Source organism: Benincasa hispida, chromosome 5, assembly GCF_009727055.1.
Source record: "Benincasa hispida cultivar B227 chromosome 5, ASM972705v1, whole genome shotgun sequence".
Taxonomy (NCBI): Eukaryota; Viridiplantae; Streptophyta; class Magnoliopsida; order Cucurbitales; family Cucurbitaceae; genus Benincasa; species Benincasa hispida.
Genome location: NC_052353.1, coordinates 22,608,607 through 22,630,629, shown reverse-complemented (window position 1 = coordinate 22,630,629; position 22,023 = coordinate 22,608,607). Strand labels below are relative to the sequence as shown.

Sequence of the window (22,023 nt, the reverse complement as noted above, 5' to 3'; positions counted from 1 at the left end):
AAAGCTGAATGAGTGAGGATGACGCCTTAAGGCTGCTGTGAAGAATCTCCAATGGATTAATGTTGAAAACTCAAGTAAATTGAAGGTTGTGCAGATTCAGGACTCTATCGAGCAAGTTGTGCTATTTGGTGAATTCTTAGCTTTCCAAGAAGAACTAAGAGCTCCAATTTTGAGGTTAGTTATTTCAAAGGCTTTGTAAGAAGTTCATAGAAGGAAGTTTTGGGTTTTAATGAATAGATTTTAAGTTATATGTTCCGAAAGTTGAATCTGAAAATTAGAAGTTGAAGAAGCAAACAGCTGGTTAATGGCTGGAAGAAAGAAGTAGTTTGAGTAGTTGGCTCGAGAAGGAGATTTTAAGCCAAGTTGAAGCTCTTGGAGCATAGAAGTTGTTCCTGAGCTTCCATGGAGAAATTTGGTCGAAGTAATGCCCAAAAATGAAGGAAACTCAAGGAAGGTTTGAGTTTCAAAGCAATCAGAGCACTTGAGGATTTTGATGCATTTTGAATTCTTGAGAAAAAATTAGAAGCTCAAATTTGGAGGTAAGCTTCCTAAAAAATTTATTAACAAGTTTCATGAAGGAAGTTTTATTTGATTCAGGCTGGAATTAAAGTTATAAGTGCTAGAAAATGAAGAAAGATAGAAAAGGGGTTGCCGGCTAAAGAAGAGGAAGGCTAGCATTGAGGGGCTGCTGCCGGTGGGCTAAGTTCAATGCATAGGTGGTAAGGGTTGCATGAATTATTATGCCCACACCTACACACTATGCATACAAGGAAACTGCTATAGTACACCCATCGCCCATGCACCCAACACAAACCATGCGCCCAACTAAGCTGTGCGGTCAAGTGTGTTATGCATTGGAAAGGCCTTGGCTTAAGTAAAGTTGGATGGTTGAAGAGGAATTCAAGGTCTAGAAGAGTTTAAAAGGTAGCTAAATAAGAGTGAGTGGCTATTCGAAGGAAATCAGACATGAAGATTTCCATAAGCAACGGAATCATCGTTTCAAATTACATTTGTATTTGAACATACACAATTACAATCAAGAAATGGAAACTTACAGGTCATACACAATACGGAATTACAACATGCTTTACCAGATAATCAAGGGAAAGATTAAACATATCTTTGAAGACTCATCTTCAAAATCCCTCGATCATGAATGCTCGTTCAGTCTCTAAGACAGAAACTCTCGAACGCTTGGACACTACAACCGTAACACAACCCGATCAATCAGCAAACATGAACTCAACAATCTCTAGGATCATGAACCCAATGAACGGCCTCCAAAAACCTCGACCACAATCGAGTTGAGTAAGATACCACCATAATAGCTACCTTGGTATTCTCGGTGTGAGAATCCAGAAGTGTGAGCTTTGTGTGGGCTTGGTTAGAGAAAGAGACCAGAGGAGTAACAATCGTGTAAAAGATTGAGCAAGTGGGAGATAACAAAAGTTTATCGTATAGACGAATGCCCAAACGTTTAGCAAATGACTAGCTATCGTATAGCAAAAGCCCCGCGATCGTTTAGAAGACGACCAACTGAGTGAACTATTGTGAAGTGTCACTCCATGATCATTTATTCTCTCTTCAGCTATTGTTTAGTGAATCCTATTCACTTGACAATAAACTGTGAGTGAGTATCCGAGAATAGCAACTCTCACAACAACTACTAAAATTAGGAAAATATTTTTTTCTTTTATCTCATGGTTACCATGAAACCACCAATAACCTCTCACTCAATTGGTTATTAGAGAAAAATATATAATTATCAAATAATTAATATTATTATAAATATATATGATAACCAACTTACCATATTATATTTATAACCTCTAGTTTTAATATTTCATCTCATGAAACATATAAACCATAGTTTTTTTTCTATTTCATGGTATTTAATGTAAATCTCAATTAATCCTCCATTTGATGTATCTCAAACATCCAACCGATCATATCATATATAATCAAATTTTCTCTTGTCAATTTGAACATTTCAAATCAACTCGAAGAACTGATTCTCAACTTGAATCCATTGAGCTACCAAGGGGATCTTACGGACCTGTAGCTTGAAGCTCCAATGGTACGTGAATAACTGACTAAACTTTTTAGTCACGGGATCCACCATCCGTTAACTGCCAGGCACTCCAATAAAGATCGACAGCTGCACTCTCCTTACTACAGATATATTTTGTGTCCATATCAACCAATCAATGATGCATAACCCTTCGTAGATCGCTCGTTAATACAGCTGGGCCAATAACCGTTATGCCTTTATAGTTACATCTAACTCCTTAAGTACCACTGATCCCTCTAATGAACATAAGTCATAGTCCTACTATGACTGAGTCTTCTCTTCCAAAGAGAAGCTATGGCGACTTGTTCAAGACACGAAATCAGCCCTTAAGGGAGAAATCTATCTACTTACCCCTGCTTTGGGGAAGGAGTGAATTCCACCTTGTGTAACTGAGTTCTCAACTCCCAAATCAGACAAGTCCCCCAAAAAGTAGGCATGTTGAGTTGGCAATCTGGTCACTCTCACCCATACTAATCAAAGGGCTGCCCCAAAAGGCAGGGGTTCCCAAAACACTCAAGATTAAGGTCATGTCATCTATGGTCGTTTAGGTGAGATGTAAGTCTCAAGTATCAACAACGTTATATAAAGAGACTAATCATCTCGTGGTCTGGTTTTATACAAACTCTTTGTATAGGACACACCTACTTGCATATCTCCACATGAATGGTCAAGATCTACCATCTGTAGTAGTTCACAATACTTGCAAACCTCTACAAAGCGAGCCGTATCCATAGTGTCACCAGGATGAGGTATCCTTCCTTAATCCTTATACTACAAACCTATTTAGGTTATCACTTACGGCATGATTCACTTGTATATCTCATATACATGCTTAAGTTTACATATAATAACCATGGAGCTTTGTTTATTGGATATGAGTAAATGAAAAATAAAATAACTGTTATTTTATTCATAACAATGTGTACAGTTTACAAACTATGAGACTTCGGGAGAATTAGGACACTAATCCCAACAAACTCCCACTTATTCTAATGTCTCGGGAGACTAATGTACAATACATGATAAATACAAGTACAATATACAATAAACTAGGGCATACTTTATACCTCGGTATCATCTCCCACTTGTCCTAGACAAGATGCTACATGTCCCGCAGACTCAGACTCTTCAGATGACCCTTGAACACTTTAGTCGTAAGAGCCTTTGTAAACAGATCAACAACATTGTGCTCCGACGCAATTTTCGTGACTATCACATCACCTTGATGCATAATCTCCCCGATCAAGTGATATTTCTGTTCTATATGCTTGCCTCAAAGATGACTCCGAGGTTCCTTTTAATTTTCCACAACCCCACTGTTATCACAATAGAGAGTGATCGACAAATCCATATTTAGAACAACTTCCAAATTTGTAAAGAATTTCCTCAGCCAAATAGCCTTTTTAGCTGCTTCACAAGCAGCTATGTATTCGACTTCCATAGTGGAGTCCACGATGCATCCTTGCTTGATGCTTCGCTACACTACAACCCCTCCATTAAGAGTGAACACTGACCCCGATGTCGATTTACGAGAATCTCTATCAGTCTAAAAGTTAGAGTCTGTGTATCCTACAAAGATCAAATCCTTAGCAACATACACGAGCATGTAGTCCCTCGTTCGCCAAAGACACTTGAGGATCATCTTGACCGCTGTCCAGTGATCTAATCTTGGATTGGACTGATAACGATTGACAATCCCTATTGCGTAGCAAATATTGGGTCTGGTACACAACATTGCATACATTAAGCTTCCAACAGCTGAAGCATAGGGAATCCATCTCATCTTATCAACTTCTTAAGGTGTCTTAGGACATTGATCCTTAGACAATATGATTCTATGCCTGAAGGGTAACAAACCCATCTTGGAATCCTGTATCCTTTACCTGATCAACATTTGATCGATGTACAATGTCTGAGATAAGGCTAACCTTTGTTCTTATGATCCCGAATGATCTAGATCCCTATAACATACTGCGCCTCACCTAAATATTTCATTTGGAACTGGGCAGTTAGCCACTTCTTAATCAATTAGAAACCTTACATCATTCTCAATGAGTAGGACATCATCCATATATAGTACCAAGAAAGCTACTGAGATGTTGATGATCTTCTTATAAACACAAGGCTTATCAACCTTCTGGTCAAAGTCAAACGATTTGACCGTACTATCAAATCTAATATTCCAAGATCTAAACGCTTGTTTCAGCCCATAAATGGACCTATTAAGCTTGCAAACTCTTTGTTCTTGATTTAGAACTACGAACCCCTCTGGTTGAGCCATGTAAATGGTCTCCTCAAGATTACCATTAAGAAAAGCAGTCTTAACGTCCATTTTCCATATCTCATAATCATAAAATGTGGCTATGGACAGGAGTATCCAGATAGACTTGAGATGACAACAGGTGAGAAATTTTCCTCATAGTCCACTCCTCCGACTTGGGTATAACCCTTTGCCACGAGTCTAGCCTTAAAGGTTTGCACCTTTTTACCTCGCTTTCGCTTGTAGATCCACTTACACCCTATAAGTTTTACCCCATCAGGTTGATCCATAAGCTCCCAGACTTGATTGAAGTACATAGACTCTCTCTTCTAGTTCATGGCTTTAATCTATTCATCCTTGTCAACATCATCCATTGCTTGCTTAAAAGATAATGAATCCTCGACCCATCATTAGAAATGACATTTTTGGCTTCAGTCAAACCCCATGTAGCGATCTGGTGGGTTCATAACCCTCCCATTACGTCGAGGCAATTTCAACTTTTGAGTTGGTTGATTAGATGTACCAACATCAACAACTTTTGTTGATCTATGGCCTGTTCAACAACTCTTATTGAACCCTCAATAGTCTCAGTCTCACTAGAAATCTCACGTAAAACAAGTTTACTTCTTGGTTTACGATCCCTAATGTGATCTTCTTCCAAGAAGATAGTATTTGTAGAAATAAACACTTCTTTCTCACTCGAATCATAGAAGTATTCACCCCTTGTTTCCCTGGGGTAGACTACAAAAGGGCAAACTTTCGAACGCGGTTCCAACTTTTTCGGGTTAGTACCAAGCACATGGGCTGGACACCCCCAAATCCTGAAGTGGCGTAAACTACCTTTACAGCCTCTCCACAGTCAAAAGGTGTTTCAGAAACACTTTTCGAGGGAACATTGTGAAGGAAATCGGACACGAGGATTTCCATGAGCAGCGGAAGGATCTTTCCAAATTTCAATCGTATATGAACTTTACAATTACAATCACAAACGGAAACATACGGTTATGTGAAATACAGAAATTACAGCATGTTTTACTATAGATCAAGGACAAGAAATAACAAACCTTTATAGACTCATCTTTAAGTTCCTTGATCAGAACGCTCGATCACAGTAACACAGCAACACATGAAAGTTCGTCCAACGTGACTGCTACATTGCACGAACACCGCGCACTCGAACTAAGCGATCGCCAAGGTCACGAACACCCCGAACACCACAAACGGCCTCCACAGAACCTCGACNCACGAACACCCCGAACACCACAAACGGCCTCCACAGAACCTCGATAGTGTCAAGTAGAGTATGACACCAACAAGAAGGTTACCTTGGTATTCTCGATGTGAGAATCCAGAGGGTAAGCTCTGTGTGGATTTGGTTAGAGGCAGAAAACCGGAGGAACCACAATCGATTGAGCAAGTAGAAGATGGAACAACCTATCATATAGGTCAATGCCCAATCGTTTAGGAAAAGCTATGTGATCGTCTAACAAACGCTATGTGATCATTTAGCTCATCGTCTAGCTAAGTGTCTGTCGTATAAGAACACTCCACGATCGTTTAGCTAACTCTAAGCTGTCGCTTAGTAAATCTGATTTACTTGACAATTTCTCCGTGAGAACTTTCCGGATTGGACATTTCAAATCAACCTTGCAAATATTATTTCTTTTCTTTCTAAAATTAGGAAAACATTTTTCCTTTTATCTCACCGTTACCATGAAACTACCAATAACTTCCCACTCAATTGGTTATTAGAGAAAAAGAAATAATTATCCAATAATTAATACTATTATAAATATAAATGATAATTAACTTACCATAATATATTTATAACCTATAGTTTTAATATTTCATTTCATGAAACATATAAACTATAACTCTTTTTCTATTCCATGGTACTTAATGTAAATCTCATTTACATTAATCCTCCACTTGATGTATCTCAAACATCCCACCGATCATATCATATATAATCGAATTACCTCTTATCAATTTGAACATTTCAAATAAACACCAAAATCTGATCCTCAACTTGAATTCATTGAGCTACCAAGGGGACCTTATGGACCTGTAGCTCGAAGTTCCAATATTACGTGAATAACTAACTAAACTCTTTAGTCACGGGATCCACCATCAGTTAACTGCCAGGCATTCCACTAAAAACTGACAGTTGGACTCTCCTTACCACAGATATATTATGTGTCCATCTTAACTAATCAATAGTGCGACAACCCTTCACAGATCACTCGTAAGTACAGCTCGGCCAATAACCGTTATGCCCCTGTTGTTACATCTAACTCCTTAAGTACCACTGAATCCTCTAATGAACATAAATCATAGTCCTACTATGACTAAATCCTCTCATCCAAAGAGAACCTGTAGCCACTATGTTCAAGCCCCGGAATCGGCCCTTAAGGGAGCAATCTATCTATTATCCCTGCATCGGGGAAGGAGTGAATTCCATCTTGTGTAAGTGAGTTTTTAGCTCCCAAATCAGAAAAGTCTTCAAAAAGGTAGACATGTTGAGTTGGCAATATGGCCACTCTCACCCATACTAATCAAAGAACCGCTCTCAAAAGCAGGAGTTCCCAAAACACTTAGGATTGAGGTCGTGTCACCTATGGTCATTTAGATGAGATGTAAGTCTCCAGTATCAACGACGTTATATACAGAGTCTAGTGATCTCGTGGTTGACACCCCCGCTCGCATGTCTCCACATGAATGGTCAGGATCTACCATCTATAGTAGTTTACAACACTTGCAAACCTCTACAAAGCGGGCTGTATCTATAGTGTCACCATGATCAGGTATCCTATCTTAATCCTTATACTACAAACCTATTTAGGTTATCACTTAAGGCATGATCAACTTATATATCACATATACATGCTTAAGTTTACATAAGATAACCATGGAGCTTTGTTTATTGGATATGAGTAAATGTCAAAATGAAATAATAGTTATTTTATTCATAAAACAATGTGTATAATTACAAACAATGAAACTTCGGGAGAATTAGGAAACAAATCCCAACACATTATTCAGAATATAGCACGTAGACTCCACTGCAAAACCCCAAAACAAGTCTGAAAGATGAGCATAACTCATCATAGACCGAACCATGTCCAATAAGGTTCTGTTTCTCCTTTCTGATACACCATTCTGCTGAGGTGTACCTGGTTCGAGAGCTGGGACGTAAATCCATGTTCTATCATATAGTTCTAGAATTGGAGATCCATGTACTTTCCACCACGATCAGATCATAGTGTTTTTATCTTCTTACCTAACAAGTATTTAACTTCAACCTTATACTCCTTAAACTTGTCAAGGGCTTAAAACTTACGTTGCATTAGGTAGAGATACTCGTACCTTGAATAATCATCTATGAAAGAGATGAAATATTCATACCCACCTCGAGCCCTAACACTCATTGGACCACAGAGGTCAGAATGTACAAGCTCCAAGGCTTTCTTGGCTCTATAACCTTTTCCAGTAAAAGGACGTTTGGTCATCTTTCCTTCGAGGCATGATTCACACACCGGCAAGGAATTTTCTTCTAAACTCTTTAGAAGTCCACATTTCACCAACTGCTTAATCCTATTGAGGTTGATGTGTTCTAACATTAGATGCCAAAGGTGGGTGTTTTCCTTAGGAAAAACATTTAGTCTTTTAGCTGTTGTCACTACACTGAACATTTTAGTGTTAAATAAGGCCTTTATGACAAACGACCTTAGTACATACAAGTTACTTTCCATTGAACCAAAACCAATCTCCATTCCATTCTTGAAAATAAATACTTTACTCTTAGAAAAGAATACGATATAACCTTGTTCAATGAGACAAGAAACCAAGATTAGGTTCCTCTTGATATGAGGTACTACAAAAACATTATCTAGTAACAGATAACTTTTCTTGTCCAAAAATAACTTCATCCTGCCTACAGCAACAACTGAAACAACCTCACCAGTACTGACTCGAAGAGTCATCTCTCCTTGTGGTAACGTTTGCCAGGAACTAAATCCTTTGTAAGATGAACTGACGTGATTAGTAGCACCCGAATCAAGGATCCAGGCAGAATCATCATTCTTTACCAAACAAGTCTCCAAGACCAATTAATCATATTTACTGTCTTTAGACATCCTCTTCTTTTGGAGAGTAATGGGATAAGTATCAGAACCTAAATAAGCTCCAAGTTCAATGTCGGAGAACACTTTTCATCGATGAACTTCGACAGAGTCAGCAACACTTGCTTTCTCTTCCTGGAGTTTAACTTGAGAACTGACACTACTGGTATTGTCATCTATCCCTTTGTGCGCGAAAATTAAGAACTGGCGTTCAAACAAATCATGCAATGAGTCCATGATCTCACATTCAATAACCATGTTCTTAACATTTTTGGCCAAAGCATCAGGTATGCTAGCCAATATGTGAAGTCAGGCCAATGAATTAGCCTTCATCCACAACCTATATGCATTACGAACACTTCGCGGTGCATCAATGGTTGAGACTTGAGGACATTCCTCAAACATGACAAACTTAAGGTCGTTTACCGCAAAATACATTTTACAAGACTCTTTCGACTGTATAAAATTGATCAAACTAGAGGCATTTATCGAAAAATCAAACATGTTGCTGAAAACAAAAATACATTGTCCTACGTTAGGTTTTAAACAAATACCCGTTGAAAAAACATACAACATCCAATATGATTTAGCAAAACTAACATGAACCCCGTGTGACATCTAGTTTCGCAATGACGCTCCAAAGGTTTAGGACAAAAGTCGTCGAAGGGTGGTCAATTTATCCCTCCTCTGAATTAAGACATTCTCAACTATCCACTAATACTAGAACAACTCTGGCTCCTATAATGACTAGCCATCATTGATTTAGTCAAGAAATCATTAACTTACATAATAATTTCCTGTAATTGTGACCCGCCATTTTAGGCCCTAGAGTTCTGCCACAAACAGCCAATCCGAAGGGAAAAAATCCGATTGGGGCAAAAATTAAAGTGACCCTATCCATTTATAGAGTTCACCTTGATATTAACCAACTACACAAAGCCCATTCGAAGGGGGACACTCCCAGGGCACCACAAGGAAGTACAGAATGATCTCATGGTATGAGCCAATGAAGGAGACCGTAGGACGTGTTGACACACACCTTTCACCCACTTACTATAAACACTCTCTCCGTCCATCTTGACATTAACTCATGCAAACACCATCGAAGGAGGACGCTCTCAAGGCACCACAAGGCCAAGCATGAATCTCACATCGTGAACATTCAGGGAGAAATGTGAGTGGAATCATTGACATATCAGATACATCTCTTCCTCCTACTGAGTATTTTTTAACAAGAGTTTAGTTTACTTAGAAAAAACACGATTAAGAATTTTAACTAAGTGACTATTTAGGTTTGCCCAAGAGTAATATTTACCTTGGATAGTTGAAAATTTTGTGATAATCATCTATTAAACTCTTTAACGGAGTCTTTGACCAACTATCGTATGCTTGCAGAAAATCTATCTAATTCACCTTTTCAAGTAGGTTCACAGGTAGGGGTGTTCCATTTCTGTCAGCTTAAGTACCCCAGCCTAGACAGTACCCGCCTTAGACAAAAGGTCCCTTATAGATAGATCTAATACAATTTTAATCTTTTATGTCAATTAACTTAATCCTATTAAACCGATTTAAAAAGATTAAACTAGGTTGCTAATCCCATTAGAACATTGAACTTAGGTCTATCTCAATCTAATTTTAAAACTCTTTTAAAACATGAGTTCACCCTAAGTCCGCATGCAACTCTTTCTTATCGATTTTAGTTCTAATTTCCATTATAACGCTTATAATAGAAACAACCAAAACCGTTCACAACTTTAAGCAAACACATACAAAGCCTTCATAACATTTACAAACAGCCTAAGTGTCATGGTCCATGCATTGTTCATTCATTGCTACTTTTTATATAACACTTATACAAAACAACAACAAACCAAGCAAACATGCTTTCATTCACCCTTATACTATAATGCTTATAATATAAAGATGATGCATGAATATACTTGAGACATGCATAAATATAACTCTTATATTTCGTGATGAATGTGCATGCTTTCTTGTAATTTCATCATGCCATATTATAACACTTATAGTACATGATGCGTGAATAATTTCACAACCTAAGGTGGATTTTCTAAAATATGCTACTCACGGGGCTTGCCAGCTCATGCTTTCCAATATTTTATTTCCCCTCCCTCCTCTAAGTAGCAGGAGAGTTCCAAGGTCGCAGGGTTACTGCTAGGAATGGTTTAGTCCGCAACCATCTTAAAGTATTTTATAGGTTGTAACAATGTCGTAGTTCTGATTTGTAGTTGGTAAGCCTCTATGGAGTTAGATTCCGAGCTTAGTCTGTAATAAGATTGTATTCAGGGTTGTAATGTTATGAGTGGAGTTTATTGTTGTGATGTGTTAAGTTATGTTCTGTGTTGGTTATGTCACTATACAGGTTTACAGGTTAAAGTTTAAGCTAAAACAAGTTAAAGTTATAAGTTTAATACAGGTATAGTTGACAATAGATGTCATAAAAGGGTTTGTATCTACTGTCCTCACATTTCCTTTCATGTTAAGAAGGTAGCTTAAGAGGGAGTATGTCAAGTTGGTATCAGAGTAAAGATTCAGGGAAATCTGAGGGGTTATGTGATCAGGAAAAGTCTAAGAGTTAGATGTTTATGGGAGACCTGAGGGATTACACTCAGGGAAAGTCCAAAGTCATGTGTTTAGGGAAGCTTGAGGGATAAAAGTTGGGAAGGAAAGTCAATTGTTATGAAAACCTGGGAGACTTAGGAGTCAGAAGAGACAGAAGTGACTCGAGAAGTCAAACGATTTATGGATACTGGGAGTCAAGTAAAGTCAAAGTTCAGGGTTTTAGGTAAAACCTAAGGGTTATAGTTCAGAGGTTAAAATGAAATAAGAATTACATTGGGAATGTCAATGTGTGCTTGGCATATGGTTAAAAAGGGAAATTCAATATCATTAAAGGTGTCGTTTGTTGTATAGTAGGGAGTCATTCATAAAGGTGGCGACACAAAAAGCAATCCAAGATTGGAACTCGATATGCTACTGAAGCGCAAAACAAGGAAGCAGGGGATGAAACAAATCATCTTGGGGCTAGTACTGTGGTAGATGAATAGGTACTAGATCATTTTGCTCAGAGGTTAGTTGAAGGGTAAGGATCAACATGGTTGGATCCAGAGAAAAAGTTTAGAATAGAAAGATTGAAGTCTCTAGAGGCGACTACTTTTGAGGGAACAACAAACCCAACAAATGCTGAGGTTTGGATAAACTTTATAGAGAAATGTTTCAGGGTCATAAGGTGCCCAAAGGACAAGAAAGTGTCACTTGCTGTGTTCTTGCTCCAAAAGAGAGCAGAAGACTGGTGGCGAGTGTTGAAAAGTAAAAAAGGTAATGTGGAAGAACTTACTTGAAGTGAGTTTAAGAAAGTCTTCTATGAGAAGTTTTACCCACAATCATTTTGTGATTGGTAGAGTCGGAGTTTATCGTCACTCGTAAACCCTTGCTACATAAATCAAATTTATAAATCACCGAATGAACTACTTATAATAACTGGTACTACAAGTGGCAAGTCGGGATCAAACCTCAGGGAAGCGCAGAAGATTAGTTCATCGAAGCTTGTTTATAGTTAAAGAGGTAAAATTTAGGGGTTTGGTATAGATGAAATAGCAGAGTGCATAAAAGAAATAAAGTGCAAGAAAAGTAAAGATAGAAATACAATTAATCGAGATGTCTTATCTTAGAGGGATGGATTCATCCAATGTGATTAAGATCATTGAACTAACATATGACTTAAACTTCTTGTTTATCTTAGCCCGATTGATTGGAATTCCAACCAATGGTCCTAATTGTCAAATTAATTGAAATTCATAGAAAATGAATCCGCTCCATACAAATTGATAAATTGCATTAAATTCTAGGGATGACACTAAGATGAGTGTCGACTTTCAACGTCTAATCAAACATTTAGTTTGGTTTCTCTCTAGGTCGATAAGACAAACTACTATTCATTATAGACAACGATTTGCAAGCCTAACTAACCTATTGCTTCCTTTGAGATTAACTTATAATTAAATGTCACATATTACAAGCCAATCTCCAAGCATTCAAATCACACAACAAATCATTGGTCGTTAGTCAATAATAAAATCATACAATTTATAAATGTAAAACTCGGATTGAAATCCATAAGCAAGTTCATATACATCATGAAATCAGAATCTCTCAAAATAACATTGAGTTCCTCCAAATCTCTAAGCTAAGAAACCAATATCTTACCTTCTCATGGAGGATGAAAAGCTACAATCCAACATCTACTCGATTAACTAATAAAGAAACACCCAAAGAGGACAGTGAAAGAGAGAAGAGAAGGAAAAATTGACTAGAAGCCTGAATGTGGGTGTTCTATCTGCCCTAAATTAAAGAGACTTATTTATATTGCAGTCGCAGCATTGCGACAATGCCCTATCTCATGCACATGTCCTTTTCAAGTTTGTAGCATTGCAACACTGCCCTATTTCTTCACAAAACAAGTAGTTTCTGCCTTGTAGCATTGCATAATGCTCGGTTGAGCGTTGCAATGCTTCATCCAGGGGCATTTTTTTTTTCCTTTGACGTCCTTTTGAAGTCCAGTTACTCAAATCAACTCCTAATTGCTCCAAATTAACTCCAAACAGCTCGTAACAACTGATTTTACCTCCAAGATGCTCAGTACCTATAAAATCACTAAATAAACACATTAAACATAGTAATGACGTAGAATTATGAAAAGAAAAATAGCACATTTTTTGTCCTATGAGTGATGCAAAGTAAAATGAGTTCCTCAGACTCGTACAAGGTTCCATTTCGGTACCGAAGTACGAGCAAGAGTATATAGAACTATTTAAGTATGCTCTTCACATAATAAAGGATGAGTTTGAAAGATACAGACAGTTTGAGTAAGGCCTAAGGAAAGAAATACGTACCCTTGTAATAGCTAGTGCATGGTGGAATGAATTCTCCAAACTAGTGGAAGCTGCTATGAAGATAGAAAAGAGTCTAGCACAAAGAAGCAAAGAAGCGGAAACGGAAGATGATCACAGTGGATCTAAGTCTCTAAGTCTAGCAAGGAGTGCAGGGAGTAAAGGAAAATGATTTGCACTAGGAGTTTCTAGCAAAGGAGTTTCAAAGTCCAAGCATGGTGGAACATCAAGTTCAAAGATGAGCACAGGTAAATAGGTTCTAGAGATAAAAGAAACCGAGCAACTGGAAGGGTATGTTGCCAGTTTCAAAGGTAGACCTCTGTGTTCTGAATGTAACAGATACCATTGGGGACTGTGTTCTAGTGGAACTCGGATTTTATATAAGTGTAGACAAGTTGGTCACTTCAGAAGAGAAAGTCCCTGATGACAAAAGGACATGACTGTGCAAGAAGGGTCTGAAGGCACAGAAGATGAAAAGTAGTAGAAAAGTTATGTCACTACACAGTTTTATAGGTTAATGTCTAGGCGAAAATAGGTTCAAGTTCTAATTTTAATACATGTAGTGGACAATAGATTTCATAACAAGGATAATAGAATTTTGAATACATGAAACAAACGTGTTAAAATAAGTATTTTTGTGAACCAGTACTAAGTGACAAAATAATACCAAATTCCAATAGGATGATTCTTTGAAGTTATAGCATAAAAATAGTGCTAAGAAAGACATTTATTACTAAATTATTATATTTTTTCCTACCTGAATATTATGGTTTTTATTTCTAGAGTAAGAATATATGAAATTAGAGCTTACGAAAATTATATAAAATAAAAAGGAGGTTACATTGTTAAAGGCGGTGAAGAAGAGCTGCAACCAACAAACCACCATTCTTGATTCTTGAAGCTCTCGTTAATGGCGGTTCAAGTGCAAATGAGGATCGGACTCCATCTCTTTGTCGCTTTCCTCATGATTTCCCTCTTCTTCACCAAAACCTCCTTCGTTTCCTCCATTCCTACGGAAGAGCTCGAAGCAATGCTCTCCATTGTCAGAGCTCGAGGCTACAATCTCTTCTCCAACGCCATAACCACTTCCGACCTCCAACTCGATCTCCTCACCGCCGCCGCAAACGCGTCCTTCACTTTCTTCGCTCCAACCGACTCCTCTCTCTTTGCTCTCGCCATGACTCAGTCCGCCGCCGCCTACACCGCAACTCTCCGCTACCACGGCCTCCCTCGCCGCCTCTCTGTTTCCGATTTCAACCGCTTGCCTTCTCAGTCTCCGATCCAGACTTTACTTCGCTCACAGTATGTTACTCTCACTCGCCGCCTCCGTGGATCTCGCTCCGACGCCATTTCTGTCAACGGCGTTAACGTTGTCCTCCCTGGATTGTACTACAGCCGTCACGTTGCCGTCCATGGCTTGGGAGGAATTCTAAGTCTCCATTCTCAGATCGGATTTCCGTACGATTCTCCGCCTCCTCTTCCGCTGTTTCGCCCTAGCGCTCCGAGTAGCTTTCCGCCTGAAAACAGAGATTTCACCGCTCCGGCCGCTGATCGTGTATTTCCACCGATTAGTCCAAGTAATTCTTCAAACAAAACTGTAGATCTTCCATTTAATCGCGTATATCTTGGTCCTCCGCCGGAACGATCGAATTTCCAAGTCGAACCGCCGGTAATTTCCTCTGTTTCTCCATCGACCAGTCCTGTAGTTCCGCCAGTCATTTCGAATGATTTAACTCCGTCGACGCGGAATGAGAAGGAGATTACGCCGACACCGTTGATGAGCGGCTCGGCAGCGTGGATGATAAAATCGGAAGACGGTTTGATCGGAAGAACAGTGGAGGAGGAGTATGAGCCATTGGATTGGATGGCATTTGGATTCACTGAAGGAAATTCAAAAAATGTTGATGTTGAAGATAGTCATCCTCGTCCAAATGTGTTGCAGCGTCTTTGAATTTAGACATTGCAGAAGGTATGGATTCTTTCTTGTAATCTCTTCCATTTATGGCTTTTAATGGCAGATGAACTTCATTTTTGATGCACAGAAATTAAGAGTACTGTATGGAAGGATTTTGTGTAAATTCTTTGTTTGATCTGAGCTGCGTTTTGAAGAATCGAATCACAAGCTTTCCCTATTCATTCTTTCCTTTCCCTCTTCTAACAGAATTATAGCAATTATTGCCTTTTCAAAATATCAAAATTATTTTAAATTAATAAAATTGTTCATAAACTTTTGTCAAAATAATTTTATATACTTGTAACAATTTTGTTTGTGTAGCTTATAATCATATTTCAATTCCAACCAGTTTATGTCTACATTTGATATGAAATCTTATGTAATCTCATTAAAACCTATTGACTAAATTATTATTGCTTGTTTGTGTACTCTAACTAGGAATATAATACATGTTTTTTTCGTTTAAAATAAATTTAGAAAATCTATTTGACCTTTTTAGAAGTAGAAAAAGGGCAATTAATATTAAATTAGAAGTTTAATTATATGGTTGTTAAATACGTTTTCTATTTTAGGAATTTATTAGATATAAATTTGAAAATTTTTAAAGATGGGACTTGTAATTTAGGTCACGTTTGGTAATCATTTCATTTTTTGTTTTGATATTTTAAAAATTAAGTCTATTTTATCCTCATTTTTACAATCATTTGCATATTTTTTTTTAAGTACAATAGTTAAATTCTCAGCCAAATTCTAAAAAAAAAACATATTTTTTTTAAAGTATAATGGTTAAATTTTCAGCCAAATTCTAAAAAAATAAAATAAAAAATAATTATTTTAAAAACTACTTTTTTGAGTTTTCAAATTTTGATTTGGTTTTTTAACCATTGGTAAAAATGTAGATAACAAAATAATAAATTTGAAGATGAAAGTGATGTCTATAAGCTTAATTTACAATACGGGATCTTAGTTTTTTTTTTTTTTAAAAAAAAAAAAGAAATTAAGCCTATAGACTTTACTTGTTATTTACTTTTTATCAATGGTTTGAAAAATGAAGCTAAATTTTGAAAATTAAAAAATGTAGATTTTAAAATATTGTCTTTATTTTTATATTTTGACTAAAAGTTTAACTATTGTATTTAAGAAAATGCAAAACATGGTAAAAAGGAGAAGAAATAGACATAATTTTCAAAAACAAAAATAAAAACGAAATGGTTAGAAGGTTAATGTATCAATTTTTGTTTAGAATTTTGATATCTTAATATTATTTTAAATATTGCCATGTGAATTTTCTTTTTCTAATTTTAACGATAAAAGTCAATTCAAATATTTTAAAGCTAATCGACAATTATTTTTGGTTAGTAAAAACTAATCCATGTAAATACCTTAATCTTAAATATTTTTTAGAAATTTAATAAAATTACAATTACAATTTTAAAAGATAAAAAAATCCCAACTAAAAATCCTAACCCACATTATCTTTATTAGTGTCGTTCTGTTGAGGGAGAGAGTGTCCAATCTTCCATTCTCCAATCATAGCATATAACCCAACTTTGTTACGTAGTAAATTTTTTTCAGTATTTTTCAGTAGTAGAAATGGCGTAAATGGTACGATTGACTTTAGATGTACAAAGATAAATATAACTCAAGATGTAAATATGAAAACAGCGAGAAAAAATATATATTTATAGTAGCAAAGATTGAACATGACTTATAGGTATTATATTAAGAGACACGTCAAAAACTTATCTGAAAGAAATTTTAAAAAATCTTGATTTTCTTTCCTAATTAAAATAATTAAGGAAAAAATAAACGAATATTAGTTATTTGTAATATAAAATGGTAGATCTTGCATGGCTAAGCTGGATACTTGAAGTTGAATTATAATAATATTACAATGTTTAGAGTAAAGTATGTTTTTGTTCCTAGAGTTTAAAATTAATGTCTATTTAATTTTGGAATTTCCAATGTTACATTTTAACTATGAGGTTTGAAAATGATTCTAAATGAATCAAAAGTTGTTTATTAGTTAACTAACAAAAACAAAAAAGAAAAATTCTTATAAATAGAAAATTCTAAAAAATATTCAAAAGTGCTTGAATTTTTTGACTATAAAGTGTAAATATTTTTAAACATTTTTTATTTAAAAAGACCCCGATGACAAAGTGACATGTTTATGTGGCAAATTGGAAAATTTTATTAATTTTATATTATGTTTTTCTATTACATGGATTTTCATTTTTTTTTTCATTCTATCGGTCCCTTCGTCTCTCCCCTCCCTCCTTTTTCTTCTTTTCCTTCCTGTTCTTCATCTTCTTCCACGGGTTTGTAATTTTTTGCTATTTGAGAGTTCTTTTATGCCTTTATTCTTCATTGAATATTAATAATACAGAAAGAAATAGTATTTAAATAGAATCTCCAAACTTTAAAGCCAAAAAAGAGAGAAAGAGAGCCTAGTGTTGCAATAACGATGTTAAACTATAACAACACTGCATTCATGCACGTTGAATTGTTTGAATTAAGAATATAAACGATCAAACACTACAAGAAAAGTTATTTTTATTAATACCACTAAAAGTATAGACAATGCTTAGACACGTCACTGTATACGTCATAGTAGTTGCATAGCTAAAGGTTTTAGTGACATATTTACCAATGTGGATCTATTACTAAATACCCACTTTTAGCAACACATTGATTGTTGCTATTTGTCTATATACAATGATGTTCCAAATTTGTCTATGAAAGTTGAGCTTTAGCAACGTATAAGACTATTGCTAAATGTGGCTTCCTTGTTATTGTAAATATCTTTTGTAACATAGGTAAATGTTGGTAAAATTTATATTATGTGCCACCATTAAATTTTAGTTTACCTTTTTAAAATTACAATTTACTGACGTTATATAAAACATTGGTAAAAGTATGTTATTAATTAAAAAATAATATCCAATTTAATATATAACCTTGTTATTAAATTTATAATCTAATAATCTTTTGAACAAATTAAAAATCGACTAGTCATATTACAATTAAACCAAAAAATATAAGTGAAGATACATATTTCCAAGGTCATACATTATCATTGAAACAAAATGAAATAATACCAACTTGATCACAAGTTTGCATGACAAATTATATCAATCTACTTTGATCAATCTAAGTTATAATTCTCAAGTTACATTAAGTAAATGATGAATAAAATTAATATCAACACTAGCTATCACAAGTTTACATAATAAAAATTTCAACGTAATGTCTTTGAAGTATAAGAGGTCATTTTTAAACAAAAGTATAAAAAACCAACCCAACTTCTTTTCATTTACTTCTAAATTCAACTCCTTTTTTTATCTCCCTTTTTACCCCTTTAGAGACATCTGACCAATGTTCAAATCGAAGAGGTATTGTTTCACGTACAATGATTTCAATAGTAGAGTTCAATTTGGATGAGTCCTTACAAATGAGTTTTCTATCTTCGAGTTCAGTTTTAATAGGAATGTGACCATTTGTTTGGACATATTTCTCAAGTGCAACCCCTCTAGTTGCTCCTCAACCTCCTACTTCACAATTAGAATCTGTATGAGAATGATCAAATATTAATACATTTAATGTTATAAGAGAACTAGAATATTTATTCAAAGAAATGAACACATACCTTGAGACACCCAATTTCTCGCTCACTAATAGAATCTTCATGACTATTGTTTATATGTTGCATGTTTAAGTGGACTTGCTATAATTTTCTGGTCCAAAATTTCATTGCAACATCCTGTAACATAACAAAAGAAGAAAAGATAATACAAAATTCATATGCATATGTATAAGTTTAAGTAATTGTATATAACCTTTCAAATAGTTTTATAAGTCACTATCACAACTTTCATCATGTAACAATGTGTGCTCATTGACTCATCACTAGAATGATGAAAATCAAACTTCTCTTCATCAACCAATGCTTCATCAGTTGATGCTTCTTCATTACTTTATATAGGTAAAATCTACTTGATCTTCAATAATCAAAAGTTCAACATCTTCTCTGTTAAAGGTTTGTGAATCTAGGTTATCCTTAACTCGAGGATAACATGTGGGCATGGTTTCATCTGACATTACTTTTATTTCATTACCTTCTATTTTTGGAATACCCCACACACTTCTTGGTTGAATGTGTTGAACAATTTTTTAATCTTGACCAAGTTTGTAATCATCTAAGTAAAATACTTGTACTGCTTGACTTACAAGGATGAATTACTCATTCTTGTACCATAAGTAATGAGAATTTATCGGTTAAAACCATAAACTACATTAATTTTATGTTTTTGTGAATTGGTATTGTATCATTCACAGTTAAAAAGATTAATTGTCTTCATGCAAATATATTGTACCTTATTATTTCATGTAGTTCACCATATAAATTGATTTATCTGATTTCATCATCACCATACACCATAACTCTGCTATTTTGAGTGGTCTAACGACTATCCCGATATTTGTATGAAAGCGAACTCCATTTTTATACACTAACTATAAGATCGAGCACAATCATTCAGACCACAAGCAAGGACATACAGATCATCACATATCATTTTATCATGATGCAACTGTTAGGTAGGCAGATTAGATAAAATAAAGTTATATAACTCAAATACATGACTACAAGCAATGGCATACCTTTAATTTGAACCAAGTAGGTGAAAGGATTGAATCATGGGCGGAAGTGAATAAACACTTCTACTTTAATTTAATTCATGAATCACATAACACAAAAAAGAGGAAAAATAACAGGTTAAGCATGCTTATATCAAGTTAAAGGGAGGAAAAATATTACCTTTGTAGACTTTCCTTAGTGTCTTCTCCAACTCTTCATCGAGATCACGTGCTTCTTCAAATACCAAATGAACACCACCCCAAGAGTCACCCCACTGTTCCCTTGGGACAAGGAAAAGCTTGTAGGAACCATTTTGTTTTTGGAGAAAAAGGGAAAAATGAGCAAAGAACTTCTCTGTATTTTTCTTGAGTGAAAACTTCTCAAGAGTAAGAAATCTCGTGAGAGAGATCGATCAACTCCTATATTTCTCTTCCTTTCATGTTATTAAGAAAAGAAATAACTATGAGGAGAGTTAACTCCCCTCAACTTTCTTTTACTCCCCTATTATAATTACAAGGGAGTTATTTGATTTAATGTAATTGAATTATATCAAATTAATTTAATTATATGAAATCAAATTAATTAAATAATGAATTTTAATTAAATATCACATATTTAATTAAAACCATCTCTCCTATAACCTATAGTTTCAATATGAATCTGATTCACATTAAATTTTAACTTATAGTTTTGATATGAATCCAATTCATATTACAATATTTGAATCTCATTCAAATATTAATTCTCCCATCTTATAAAGATTAATTTTGCATTTTATTCAAAATTAACTTGATATTATAATGTATCCCCATACATTATATTAATCATATCTAATGTAATTAATACACATTCCCTTATTCAATTTGAACAATTTTAAATTTTCCAAAACTATAAATCCTTGCATTTACTTGTTAGTGGCTTGTAAGGGATCTTATGGACCTACAGATTAAAAGCTCTAATGATTTGAGATTAATTGATTAAACTCATTAATTAAATTAATCAACATTTAATAACTATGGGTCTCTCCATTAAAGATCCATAGTTGTTCCCATCGTACTATAAATATATTTCTATGTCCATGGATATAATCGTTATAAGTAAGTCGATCCTTCACGAGTCGTTCGTAATTATAGTTGGGTAAAATTATCATTTTACCTTGTAATTGTCTCTTGCTCTTTAAGTTCCACTGATCTTCTAATGAACGAAATCTATTTATAGTCCAACTATAAACAAAATCTCTCTTGGGTCAATGAGAAAGAGGGGCTCAATTGACCTGGACTCAACATATAGGGGAACAACTCATCCGCTTTATCCTAAAGTAGGGAAGGAGTGAATTTCATCTTGTAAAACTATATTCCCAACTCCCTACTCGGTCCTATCCTCAAAATGGTAGGCTTATTGAGCGACAACATAGGCCACTATCACCCATAAAAATCAAAGAATAGATTCTTGCAGGCAGGAGTCCATAATGAAGAAATCAAATTTCTCATGGAAGCGAATGATTGCGGTGCAATTGAGATTCATTTTGAAAAATGCTTAAATACAAAGAAGCAAAAATGTTACTATTATAGGATAAACACAAGAATTCTAAGTGTGCATTCTACTGAGAGTTTGAAGAAGAGAAAACTCACCCTTGACAAATTCTTTCTTCACGCAAATCCTCTTCTAGTGTCACAAACACAGGGACTATCCTTCTTCCAACGAACAGTAGAAAACTTCAGTAAGCAAGGATACTACCACTCAACCACCTCGTTAGTCTCAGGACATAAGGAATGATGGATGTGCGGGCTCCAACTTTGTTTTTGGCAGGGGGAGTGAATATAGAGAAGATGAGATAATTGAGGGTGTTTTTTTTTTCTGCACGTTTTGTAAAAAACTCTCTCTTGTTTGTATTCTCAATAAAGTCTAAAATGGAAAGGAATGAGATGGGAGTTAACTCTAACTCCCATCCACGTGAAGAATAACTTTCCTATAATGGGTAGTTATTAATTTTATAATATAATTTAATATAAAATTATATTATGTTATAATAACAAACCTTATAATATGGTTGATTAAATAATTAACT

The 22,023-nt window shown here is 35.3% G+C and overlaps 1 protein-coding gene across 1 annotated transcript; it reads left to right on the top strand.

Annotated features, from left to right (window-relative positions):
• Positions 1-14,144: 14,144 nt before the first annotated feature.
• Positions 14,145-15,479, top strand: LOC120078327. The gene has a single exon (XM_039032566.1). The coding sequence runs from the start codon at positions 14,273-14,275 to the stop codon at positions 15,311-15,313; it is 1,041 nt and encodes a 346-aa protein (XP_038888494.1). The 5' UTR covers positions 14,145-14,272; the 3' UTR covers positions 15,314-15,479.
• Positions 15,480-22,023: the final 6,544 nt, after the last annotated feature.